This window comes from Tympanuchus pallidicinctus, unplaced genomic scaffold (genome assembly GCF_026119805.1).
Source record: "Tympanuchus pallidicinctus isolate F22 unplaced genomic scaffold, pur_lepc_1.0 scaffold6, whole genome shotgun sequence".
Taxonomy (NCBI): domain Eukaryota; kingdom Metazoa; phylum Chordata; class Aves; order Galliformes; family Phasianidae; genus Tympanuchus; species Tympanuchus pallidicinctus.
This window is the reverse complement of record NW_026294780.1, coordinates 22,292,033-22,305,554: the sequence shown is the minus strand read 5'-3', so window position 1 is coordinate 22,305,554 and position 13,522 is coordinate 22,292,033. Positions and strand designations below refer to the sequence as shown.

The window sequence follows — 13,522 nt, the reverse complement described above, 5'->3', positions numbered from 1 at the left end:
CCTTAATGTGTCAATTAACTACTAACGGTGTCAATAAATTGGACCTGTCAAAAAGAATAGTTACCTCACCAGTTTGCATCTCCTGCTTCACCCAGGTGCTACGAGAAATACGCTGCATGGAAAAGTAATAAAGACAAATATTTCCATGCCTACTGTAGCAAAAATTAGCAAAGCGAGGGCACCGTCTTCAGACTTGGGCCTTTATAAACTGAGAGAGCCACATTTTGAAGTCTTACCAACACTCTTTACCTACTGACATCTTTTGGGTTTTGCCTGAGGGGGAAAAAAAACAAAGGAGTAAAGTTACAGAATTTGACACAGAAGAAGTTTTAATTATTGCTGGAATTTGAAGCGAGCTGTTTGGGAGTGCAATTTTATTTCACTGTTGAGGAAACAGTTTACTTAGCAGTGGTAGTCATCTCACCTGGTATTAGATAACCACCAAATAGTTGTGAGTCACCCTTAGGCTCACTTTACAAAGCTTGCAGAAAAAAATTACATGTAATTAATATGATCTATTGTAGATACAGCCCTGTTAGGATTAGGTGAATTATGCCTTAGAAATGCCGGGTTTTATAAACTGGTTGTACAGTCCAGCGAACATCAAAAGATGTGCTCTACTTATTATTTTCTTGCAGATCCCAATGAAAAAGTAAATTATCTTACACAGGACCTGTGAGAGGTGCTCAAGGCAGATGGTAATCTTTAGATATGGTTTAGTGTATCTTCAGTCTGTAATTCTTCAGCTGGATTTGTCTCAAATCTTGTCAGAATCCCTATACTGCAGGATGTCGTGGTGCTTCTCTTTTCCATTCAGTGGTATTTCGGGTGAAAGCATCTCCTTTGAATGCCATAGGATGATGTATGAGATTTTTGATTACAGGTTTAGGGATACAAAAGGGACCTACTCAGAGAGACACTTGTTATGGTTCCTGACTCAGGGCTGGAGGCTCTTCAGTGCTGAGTGGAAAAGGAGAAGATCAGAAGCAGCAGCAGTTGCCTAACTAAGATTTCAGGAGAGCAGAGGAAGAGCTACCCTTTTTCTTTCAGCTACAACACTGGGAAGTACTACTCTTCACTTATATTCAAAAGGTTTGGAGGTACAGCAACGTGCCACTAAACATTTCTGCTTGAAGCCTTTTAACCTAGGCTATTTCACAATTACTAAGGGAAAATATAAGCCTTATCAAATTATTCTGCGTCAGTGTGCTAATCTGGAATGGGCTGCTCAGGGAGGTGGTTGAATCACTGTCCCTGGAGGTGCTCAAGAAGCGTTTAGATGTGGTACTAATGGACACAGTTTAGTGGGGAAATACTGATGGTGGGTGGGCAGTTGGGCCAGATGATCTTAGAGGTCTTTTCCAATCTTGGTGATTCTATGATCCTATGATTCTAGTAGATAGACTCAGCACAACGGAAAGGGAAAAAATTGATTTCTATGCAAATAGCAAGATAATTTTTCAGCTCAAAGCTTGAACGTGGTAGTAATACTGAAGTAACACCTCATTAAGGAAAAATATTTTGAAGTGTGTTTCTGTAAGAATGAAGCATTTCTTCAATGTCTTTCATCGTTTATTTTTTTTCTAAAAATACAAATTGTTAGGTATTATTGCATGTAGAAGATAAGGGCTATTAACGTAATTGTAGATACCTAAAAATTAGAAGTCAACTCTGAGCTGGTTACCCCATGTTTCATTTATTATCAGTAGTGTAATAAAGGTTTCTCTGATGGACAGCTCATCCAGCTACTGTAGGAGTGTGTCTTATAGTTCAGACTTTAATTTTAATGGCTGTGTTAGACACCTGAGCAGGCATAAATGGCTCTCAAATTCCAACATGAGAGTCCTATGACAGTTACGGTTATTAAATTGTGCACTGCATTTAGCAGGATGGGTTACGGAATCATGTTATAGGCATGCAGATGGATGTAGATAAATGCCACTGGGTTTTGTTCCAAGACATGCAGTGAGCACCTGAATTCTGTAGGACTGATAAAATGCAGCATTATATCCTACAAAATGCAGTGTTAGAGAACGAGAGAATGGCTTGAGTTGGAAGGGACCTCAAAGATGATGATCTAGTTCCAACCCCTTGCCATGGGCAGGGTTCCCAACCTCTAGATCAGGCTGCCCAGGGCTTCATCTAACTTGGCCTTGAATGCTTCCAGAGATGGGGCATCTTGTGTGCTGTGTCTTATGCAAAGTTGTGAATCAGTGAGTTTTTTTTAAACATTGTTCAAGCACGGAGTCGTCATCCTGAAGCTGATGTTCCTCCAACAGCAACCAAAGCGAATGCCGCTAATGAGTGTAGAAGAAGGGCAAGCACCTGTGATGGCCTTTTGCAGTTCAGGGACCAGCCAGCCAGACACACATTTCTTCTAACTGAATTTATCCCATCTCTTTTTGCACCTGTGTACACTTCTAGCATCCAGATAGCCTATGGAAAAGAGTCCCACAGCTTCATTATATGAACAGTAACACCTTTTGGTTTGAATCTATGGCCGTCTGTTTTCATTAAATGTGCCCTAGTTCCTGTTCTAATAAATTAATTTTCTACATATTAAGGGCTTTTATGCAGGGGTTTTTTTGTTTGTTATTCTCTAAAAGTAGGTGTAATAAGCAATGGAAACCTGGCTTGGCTCTCAAGATTTCCACCCACTGGAGATCAAAGAGAAAAGAATGAACGCATGAATAATGGAAGCGCATTTCCATTTTAAATGAGATGTAGTAGGTTATGGAGAAAAACATCTTGTGACAGTTACTCAACTGTGTAAGACTGTGGCGTTCCACGCAGTGGACAGTACTGTGTGGTTATCACAGTGTTTAACTGTGGGAGAAGAAAAGGACAGGTAATCTCTTGTCCTGTGGGAAAGTCCAGCTGCTGGGCGGTTCAGTTTGGAGCAGCCTCAGCTGGCATGGCAACACAGCTGAATGCAGTGGCAAGGCACATGTCCAGTAGTTTGCTTTATCTGAAGGATCACTGCTATCCCTGACGCTGAGAATGTATTTGGACTCCTTGCATAACAACGATCTTCTTAGCTGATCCAAATGAGATCAGAGTGGCACGTCCAGCCAGGCTCACCAGCCTGCTGCCACTCCTATTGCATCTATGGCACATGCACATACAAGACTGCATGTGCTCTGAGAAGCTCTGCAGCCTGTGACAGGCACTGTGCTCTTCAAAACCCAGCGGTCCAGCCTCTGATGCTATGCTCAGTGCCACAGGATTATTTCTTCCAGCTCTGATTGCCATAGTATGTTTCTCATGTGCTGGGCTCACATGGCAATGCCCACTGGAGAACACTGTCATGCCATCGCCTAGAAGAACATGCTCAGTAATCAGATGGCATTACTCCAGCCAAGGTTTGATTCTGTTTGAAATAACTAATTAATGCCTGTTCCTGTGTGTGGTGAGGGAAGCTGTAGTGAAACCCGGTGTGGTCCATGCCCTCACATGAATCTTACCCCTTCTCATTGCAGGTTACATCCAAGCCTGCAGAGGACTGATGATCTCCGCTGTCTGTCTGGGTTTCTTCGGTTCCATTTCTGGACTGGTTGGGATGAAGTGCACAAAAATCGGCGGCTCTGATAAAAATAAAGCAAGAATAGCTTGTTTAGCTGGACTGATTTTCATACTGTGTGGTAAATATACCTTACTTCTCTAAGTTTGTGTCTTTGGAGTCATACCAGAGCTGTGCACACACCGTTCTACGCCACTTCATCGGCTTCAGGGTGAGGCCCAAAGCTTCTCTGCCCGTTCCACTGAATGGTTTGTCTTATGCTTTTCAGGGCTGTGCTCCATGACTGGTTGTTCCCTGTATGCACACAGGATTACGTCTGAGTTCTTTGATCCTACTTATGTTGCACAAAAGTAAGTACTTTCCTATACCCATAAATCTTTTGAAAAAGTATACCTTAAGTTTTGTGCTGCACGCCAGAACCCATTTATACGGGAAGCAAATGCTTCTCCTGTTGGGCAGAAAGGGAAAGTGGGATGCAGTTTATTTGATCATGTTTTCCAACAGCAGTGACTGTGCTGAAATGTAATGAGCTAACACCTCTCTGTAGAACGATGGGCCTGGAGTCTTTGTGCCCAGGCTTATCACAGCTTGGTGGGGCTCTGCAGCACTTGTTCCAGAGCCTACTGTGCTGACTGGAGTAAGCTTACGTTTATGTCAGAGGTGCAAAAAAGGCATTTCACAAGACAGAGGCACTCATTAGGTGCATAATTCCATAGGAAAGGAAGAAAATATTTATCTATGCTTTTGATAGAAGATAGTTTCCGTAACAGAGTTGAGGAGTGCATGATCTTATTTCCATTTGAAGGGATTTTTTTTTTTCCTGACATATTTTCAAATCCAGATGGCTAAAATTTGGATCATCAAATCACAGAGTGGTTTGGGTTGGAAGGGACCTTAAAGCCCATCCTCTTCCAACCTCCGCTGTGGACGGGGCTGCCACCCAGCTGAGGCTGCCCGGGCCCCATCCAACCTGACCTTGAGCACCTCCAGAGATGGGGCATCCACAGATTCTCTGAGCAGCTGTGCCAGTTCCTCATCATCCTCTGAATGAAGAATTTCCTCCTAATATCTGATCTAGATCTCCCTTTTTTTTTAATTTAAAACCACTCTCCTTTGTCCTGTCGCTACGTGAGTAAAAAAGCAAGACATCCCCCTGTTCATAAGCTCCCTTTAGGTACTGAAAGGCTGCAGTGAGGCCTCTCAGGGGCCTTCTTTTCTCCAGGCTGGATCATGAACCTTTTCAAAACCCATGATCATACAAGACTAATGTCAATGCTTTGACTATACTTTATGTAATTGAACATAAGGAAAGAACTTGTGCTTACTGAACAGCGGAATCCTTACCAGAAATAGTCATCCATAAAGACTCTCCTTAGAGCTGTGAATGCTTAGAACTTTCAAAGGCAGCAATTCATTCATGAGCCAATGTTTGAATTTTGGAAGCATGTTTTATCCACCTAGATTGAAAACACTGGCTGCAAATTAGAGCATCATAGGCTTTCACACTGTGGTTTCTTACGTAATGTAAACTTATCTTTAAAGAGAAGATTTTCAAAACGTTCTTTATGTTGACTCCAGAACATGTCAATCACTGGATATAAATTTCCTTGAGATCCAAGTAATGTATCCTGAGCCTCTCCCTTACTTTTTGATGGAAAGAAGGCAGTTTAACTGACTGAATACCTTTAGTTGGTATCACGTTTGCAGCAGGGCTGACGCTGCTTCTCTTGAAAACAATTTCATAATACTTTCCTCCATAATTCTCCTATAGTTTCAGCTTGTTTGATACGTTAAGGACAGGATCCAAAGGCCACCAAAAGCTACAAGGATGTGAGCTACTGTGAAGAAAATGGAGTCTGGCTATGCAGCCACAAGTTAATTATTCATCAGGCTTGCTGTTTTCAGTGAAAAATACTTCGGCTGTTGCCAGAATTCCCTTTCCTTCATTGTGTTCCTGTACAGTTTGGTTGGGAAAAAAACAGGCAGACCTCATGGCAAAGTTTTACTGTGAACAAATGAGAAAATAAAGGTCATAAATCATCTTTTGAAGAAATTACATTTTTTTCCTGAAAGAAATAGCATAGCACAAATGCCAGCACACATAATTGCAACTACAAAGAAAACAGTGGAGAGGGAAATTGTAATTGGACTTGCACATGGTGTGCATGAGGTGTAGCTCGTGCAGTGATCTTATGTCAGATTAAGATAAAGGTAGCATTTGATTCTTTTCTCTCTAAGTCAATATAAAATTTATAGGAGCAATTTATTTTGCTGCCTTCTGGGAACTCTTACTTTGATGTACCTTGCAGAAGCATTGAATATGCCTTGCTAGTATACTGTTGGAATTTGGCTTTTGTCTTCACTGAGAGAGGTTGCTGCATTGGTTTCAGCTGTTCACTGCTTGCTGCACATTTTCATCTGTCATCATTCTGGTGGTGTCCAAGAGAGGCTCGAGATACTGTTAGTGGAAAATGTTGGGAAAACATGGGATGTTCAGCATCCTTTTAGCTGTCTTTGGATGACAAAGAGGTGCCCTGAATGCGTACGTGTGCAGGAGGAATCAGAGAGCTCCCCAGAGACACTTCTGGTTTGAATTTATGTATAGCTGAGAAATAACAGTTACTCTAGGATACCCTGAAGTTAGACTTACTTAGAAAGAAGCCTGACACGGGATTTTATGTTCCAACACAGTAGTTTGATTACGGATGTAACACTGCTCCAGAAGTGTTGTTTGACCGCACACAGTAACACACAGACTTGGTGACAGCGCAGGACACCTTGGTGCTGCATTTCATTTATCTTCAGACATGGCTAGTAGAAAAAAAATCTGTGCATCTCTCTGATGCACTGCCTTGCTTATGTTATTTCCAGAGCTCATCTTCAGAGACTGTTTTGTCACTTTACTACTTCCAATAAAAGCTGTGCTAGCCTTCATCCCTTTTGTCCATTGCCACAATTTGAATTCATGACCATCATCGTTCTTCCAGATGAATAGGCTGAGTTTATCCAAACAACCTGACTGACTTCCCTTTTTTGGAGAGAATCATTTCCCCTCGACCTTCTTTTCTCTGGATTGGTGGAGTTCACACAGGCCCCCTTGGCACTGTCCTGCTGTCACATTGCTCCGAACCTGCTTATCATTTTCCATAAACTGTAAGAACTAGACATTTAAAATATATATTTCCATTGGATAGTTGTGTTGATTTGCTGGGTGGTTAGGTTTGTTCTGTACATACGTCCCAGAGTTCACCCAGTTGGCTAATGAAGCTGTAACTGATTTGCTTCATGGTCCCAACATATCTGATAACCAGGATGTTTTCTTTACTGATATTAATACTTACTTTTGTCTCAGGAATTCTGTCTCTTTGGATTATAATAAAATATCTGCTCCCAACCTGGGTGAGTGTAGCTGGAGGTGGCTGTAGTAGGTGGGGGCTGTGTGAGGCTTTGGAGACTTTGGAGTGTGGCTACTTTGAGCCTTACAGGCAAGAACCGTAAAAACAGAAGACTTCCTTTAAGGGTTTTAATGATAAAGAGAGAAGGAAAAAATAAGGAATAGAGAAATTTCTTCTCCTCTTATTAGTACTTTTTTTCAAGAGGCATCAAAGTACAGGATGTTTTTAATCCAATCTATATTGGATTTTGGAAGGTGGGGTAGGATTGGTTTCTTGGCTACTAAAAAAACCTGGAAGACTGGATTAGATAAAATCCAGGGAGCCATACACAGGTTGACATGCAATTGAAAATTCCTTGTAAGCACCAGTGTATATCAAAAAGTCTTTTATCTGTCTGAAGATGTGAAGGAAGGACCAATTAGGCCAGCTCTGCCACTCATTAACATGGCATACCGCCATCACCCAGGAACGGTCTATACATGCCAACTGCTTATGCATGTTATAATAAATGTTGCTTAGAAAGTACAAACAGTCCCAAGACCAAAGGCTGGGTTCCATGCCTTCACTTCCCAACTGTTACGAAAAGGGCAGACCACCTTTTTCTACCCAATTAAACCCAATTTAATATTGATCTCTGTCCAACTGAGGAGCTGCAAGAGGGAAAGTGGCAATTGATTATCTTGTATGACTCACATGAGCCTCAGGCCAATAGTTCATGCTGAAAATGAAGTAGTGTTTCCCATGTTTTAGGCAAATGGTCTGTCTGTGGAGTTGTTACAGCAACAGCCTTCCTGGGTCTGGGTCCAACTGTGTCCTCCAGCACCCAATGCTCTGCGCTGGCTTCTGAGGGGTGCCCAGCTGCACACCATGCACCGCGCTGTGCGTGGAGGCATCCTCACATGGGGCTCACACTGTGCCACTTCCCATCTGTGCTCATCGCTTTGATCCACCTCTGTTGGAGCACACCGAAAAAGGCACTCGAGGCTGTGATTCAGCAGGTGTACTTTGGAGTCGAGTGCGTATTTCTTGAGTGCTGACTGCAATGAGATCCTGGGTGATGAACTCTGATGCAGATATCTGCTTTCAATCAGAGAACTTCCAGACCTTGAACAGACAGAAATCTGCTCAGTCGTCTGAAAACTGTAGCACAGGGGTGGAATAATTTGAATGAAAACTTTATGTAGTAGTGGATTCACTGTCCCTGGAGATATTCAAGGACTGTATGGATGTCGCACTGAGGGACGTGGTTAGTGGGCATGGTGGAGATGTGTTGATGGTCAGACTGGATGACCTTAGAAGTCTTTTTCAACCTCAGTGGTTCTAGGAATCCATGATTGCACCTGCCTATGATGTGTATGTATACAAACATCATGAATACTCAGTCCAGGGCATGGATGTGGAGAGGGAGAAATGCAGAGAGATGGAGGGGCGTGTTAATCAGAGCTGTAGGCAGTTGCTCAAGTCATGGGGCTGAACGGCCTCAGAGGAAGGCTCACTGGAAGCTGCAGTCAGGACTGGGATACAGTGGGAACAAACCTGCATTGTTTCAAGGGGATGGGAGCCATACAATATAAAAGGGGGCCAAAGAATCAGAGCCTCTCAGCCATCAGTCTTGAAGAGAGCTGGGAGGCGAGGCGACCCAGCTGGCTGCAGCAGTGTGCCATGGGGCAGATCTGCCTCATGTGCATGAGGGAAATAATGGAAAAAATCTAGCTGAGCAGCACAGCTCAGCTGACTTTGCACAAAGAATGTCTGTCAACTGAAAAAATATATATGAAGAAAAAAAAATCAGTTTTTCTACTCTGAAAAAGAATGTTAAATTAATTCTCTGTTAAATGCATTTATTAACTCCTGTAGGTATGAATTAGGAGCAGCTTTATTCATTGGATGGGCTGGAGCTTCACTCTGCATCATTGGTGGCAGTATATTCTGCTTCTCAATAGCTGAAAACAGTAAATCTTCAAGGTAAAATCCAAGTTGCACTTAATGAAATAAATCAACATAGCACCTTTGTACCTGCTGTATGTATGCAGTTTGATTACTTATCAGAAACACTTTGCTGTGAGGTCAGAAAAGGATTGTGTGCTTGAAAGAAAATAATGGGATTCTAGGATAATTTTCTTTCCATCATTCATGTAACGAATGTAATTAAGAAAAGCTACTTTCTCAGTACAAATACTGGTATTATAAATACTTGATACATTTGCTACAGCCGAAAAAAATTCTTGCACAGATGGAGGAGGAGTGTTCAGGGATCCTTACATGAATTGACAAGTTTCTTTATTCCCAAATCATCAGATAAAAAGGGAACGAGCTGGGAGAAGAGGGATGGTAGTAAAGAGGCACAGCTGGAGGAGTTACTGCTCACCTAATGTCTGCTACAGCCTCAGTATTTCATCTGATCTGGCACCAGTTTACTTGGCTGTGAATGAGGAATATCAGTCTGTATCAAGGGGAGTTACAGGAAACGCTGGAGGGGAAATTGAATGAGAGCACACAGGGGAGGGAGGTGTCACCTGCCTCCAGCAGGAGGAGCTTCACATTGCCATACCTTCTTTCTAGCCTTACAGCACTACAGTGCTTGGATAAGAGATGTTACCAGTCTGTGAGATGACTGTAAATGGCCGATTCTCTTCTCTTTGCAGGAGAGCATATGCATATAATGGAGCCGCATCTGTGATGTCGTCTCGTACAAAGGTTCACACCAGTGTCCCAGACCAAACCTCACCAAAGCACTTTGACAAGAACGCTTATGTTTAAGTGTACTTTTCTAAGATACAAAGCCAGTTTAAGAAATGAGTTTGTATGTTTCATTCAGGGTGATTTCCCCCCCCCCACCTCCCCAAAACACAATGGAATTACCACTAAGACAATGAATTTGTAAGGTATTATCTTGCCGCTTTTTCCACGTTGATGTAAATTTTATTATATTTTAAGATTGATGTTTGTATTATAAAGTTTATACCTGCAAATCATGCACATTGATGCTGCTTTCTAAAAAAAAATAAAGAGGGTATTTACAGATGCAGTCTGTCGGTTGCTTTGGCAATGGCAATTGCATGCACTGTATTTACTGTTGTGCATCGCTGCAGCTGATTCTCAGATGGGTTCAGTGCAGGACAAAACGGTCATATGCTGTGCAGGTTAATATGTAGAATGTCTCACCACTGATCAGCAGAGACGTTGGAATTGCAGAGGACATTGTAACTCCGTTGCCAGGCAATGGCAGTCAATGGGAATACACAGGCTCTTATCTCCTTACAATATTGCCAGTGAGAAAGTAAGTCACTTCAGTGCCACAGGAATAAGAGCAAGAGCCTGGGTAAGGTGGAAATAAGTATGTAATCTGGGGAGCAGCACAGTGTAATCAGGTGCTAAGGAGAGTCAGGGCACGATGTTACGGAAACAGTTATTGGAAAGGGACTCACAGAGTGCGAGATGAACGCACACGTGATGGTGACCACATCACGGGGACGGAAATGGAGAGAAGCTGCAGCCTTGGGGGCATTCTGTGGCAGGCAAGACAAGCCTCAGAGCCTCCTACACTCTGAGCTTATTCCAACCCTCTGGATTCCTGTCCCACGCAGCACTCATCTGCCTGGTGGCACGCCACTTACATTCCCCTCTTCCAGAATCAGAACCACAGAATATCCTGAGCTGGAAGAGACCACAAGGATCATTGATTCCAGCTCCAGGCTCCACACAGGAACGCCCAAAATCCAACCCCTGTATCTGAGAATCCAAATTCTTCCATGAACTCCAGCACTCGGGGCCGTGCCCACCGCCCTGTGGTGCAGCCCCTTTCCCTGACCCCCAGTTCCCCTCCCCTGACAGCTCCATGCCGTTCCCTCGGCCCTGTCGCTGTCACAGAGCAGAGCTCAGCGCTGCCCCTCCGCTCCCTGTGAGGAGCTGCAGCCGCCATCAGGCCTCCCCTCAGCTCCTCTGCTCTGGGATGAGCACACCCAGGGAATTCCTCATGCAGCCTGTTTTCCAGACCCTTCTTTGTTGCTCTCCTTTGGGTGCCATCCAACAGCTTTATGTCCTTACACAGCAGCCTCAAAGCTGCGCGCAGTGTGGAGGTGAGGCCGCACAGCACAGAGCAGTGCGGTACAATCCCTCCCCTCACCCAGTAGCAGCGCTGAGCCTGATGCACCCCAGGGTACGGTTGGCCCTTTGGGCTGCCAGGACACACTGCTGGCTCGTGTTCTACTTGCTCAACCAGAACCCCAAGGCCCCTTTCTGCTTGGCTACTGTGCAGCTTTTCGTCCTCTATTCTATATATGTACTCAGTGTTGCCTCTCTCCCAAGTGCAGAGCCCAGCACCGGCCTTGTTAGACTACTCACAGTTGGTGATTGCTCAGCTCTCTGACTCGTCAAGATCTCTGCAAGGTCTCTCTACCCTTGAGGGAGTTAACATCTCCTCCCAGCTTAGTGCTGCCCACAAACTCAGTATGCCTTCAATTCCTGTAACCAAGTGATTTACAAAAACATCGGAGAACTGGCCCTAAGATCAAGCCTTTAGGGAACCACACTAGTGACTGCCCACCAGCCTGACGCCACCCCATGCAGTGCAGTTCTTTGAGCCCAGCCCATCACGTAATTCTTCACCCATCATTTGATGGATTTGTCTGGCTACACACTGAGCATTTTGTCTAGAAGGATACTTTGAAAAACAGTCTTGAAAACCTTGCTGAAATACAAAAGCATGACATCAACTGACTTCCCTTGGTCAACTACGTGGGCAACCTGGTCATGAAAGGATATTAAATTCATTGAACAGAACTTTCCCCTCTTGAACTCATTGGCTGTGACCGTGACAGCACTGTCTCTTCAGATGTTTTTCAATGGCTACCAGAGTAATCTCCATAGACTTGCCAGGCACCGAAGTGAGGCTGACATTACCAAGGTCTTCCTTCTTGCCGTTCTTGAAAACTGGGACAAAGTTTGCCAGTTTCTAATCCTCAGAGACCTCGGTACACTTCCAGCTGCTGAAAAAGAAATGAGAGAACTCGCAACAGCATCAGCTCTTTGAGTACCCTGGGATAAATCCCATTAGACCCCATAGACATATATGGCTCCAACTGCAGGAGCAAATCTCATTCAAGTTCAGGATTAGCTGGGAGTTTGTTATTACCTACCTCTGGGCTCTGGGAATCCCAGAACCCACCATCAGTATCGAAGACAGAGGCAAAGGAGGCATTAAATGTCTCTGTTTTGCCAACAACCCTACTTGTGAGGTAACCATCCTCACCAAGTAACAGAGTAATGTTACCTCTGTTCCTCCACCATTAAAGTGTATAAAAAGTCCTTTTGTTTGTCTCCCACAGGGCTGGCCAGATTCAACTCCCATTGAGCTACGGCCACATAAATTTTCTCTCTACAGCAGCAAACACCACCTCTGTAGACCTTCCTGACCTGACTTTCAGTGGCCATACCCTTTCTTTTTCCAACTAATATAGATCTCTGCTCAGCCAAGCCAGCCTTGGCTCCAGAGTGGCTGCAAATAACCAGGTTAAGAAACTGAAGAAAGAACAAGAATGGAATACCAGGTGGCTTGCATTGAGAATGAAATTCCTGCAGTGCTGTCATAGTGCAGCGTAGAGGACTAAAAAGAACCATTGTGGATAATCTTGATTACAGCAGTTCAAAAACTCAACTCATCCGTTTTCTGTGCCTGTCTACAGAGGTGTCATGAGTGTTGAGATAACATTTATACAATGATTCAATAAAGAAGGTCAGAGATTATAAATCTCTGTTTCTAGACTAAGATGCTAAAATTAGGCAGAAACTCAGGTCTGCCATGAGGTTTGAACAGATGCCCCCTTGGAATCTCACCACCATGGCTATTTGGGGACAAAGGTGTAAAAACAAACAGGAGAAAATCCAATTTATTAATGGCACAGCAATACAGAAAATTCTGTATCTGACACCACCTAAAATACACTGGAATTACAAAGTCACTCATGGCTCTTTTTATTTTGCCTATTTTTGAATTTAAGTCAAAACTTCACTGTGTCTTTTCAAGAAAGTGGGCACACAACAAATATGGATGTATGTGCTCAACCAAAGGTCATTATTTTTCCTTACAACAGATTGAAGTGTTTTTTCCTTTTATTTTCTTCTTTGCTTTTATGTTAACTAAGAGTTGATTCTTATATGGCTGGAAAGGGTAACTTCACAAATAGGAGGCATTTAGTAATAACTTTTATTTATGAGGCCTTTTTTTCCCCTTTTGCATTTATTGTAAACCATGTTAGAAACTTAACATTTAACACATGGAAACAGTCTATTTGAAATGCTCACCATTTTCTATAAAGTTTATGATAAAATACAAGAAAATGTGCATTTAAAAAAATCTTACAAAGTAAGATTTGCAGTAAATCTGCAAATCTGCAGTAAATTCTGTTCACTGGTGAACAGGTTTTCTTCTAAGACCAGGTTTGGTCTTTAAAGTAAACATTAGAGGCAATATCTTCACCTCAGCGAAATCAAGGATTTTCACCACTGACTTCACAAGGAAGAACAATTTTCTCAGTTTCCAAATACTGATGGCCAGCGATGTGCAGATGAAAATTCTCTGTACAAACTGAGGACTGAAAGACACAAG

The 13,522-nt window shown here is 43.1% G+C and overlaps 1 protein-coding gene across 2 annotated transcripts in view; it reads left to right on the top strand.

The window, feature by feature from the left end:
• Positions 1-9,939, top strand: part of CLDN10 (claudin 10) — a 61,666-nt gene extending 51,727 nt beyond the window's left edge. For both annotated transcript variants that reach the window (XM_052664491.1, XM_052664490.1), the window contains exons 2-5: positions 3,480-3,641; positions 3,789-3,870; positions 8,773-8,880; positions 9,561-9,939. In XM_052664491.1, the coding sequence (XP_052520451.1) occupies positions 3,480-3,641; positions 3,789-3,870; positions 8,773-8,880; positions 9,561-9,675 (467 nt within the window). In that variant the 3' untranslated portion in view covers positions 9,676-9,939. The remainder of the gene's footprint in view (positions 1-3,479; positions 3,642-3,788; positions 3,871-8,772; positions 8,881-9,560) is intronic.
• Positions 9,940-13,522: the final 3,583 nt, after the last annotated feature.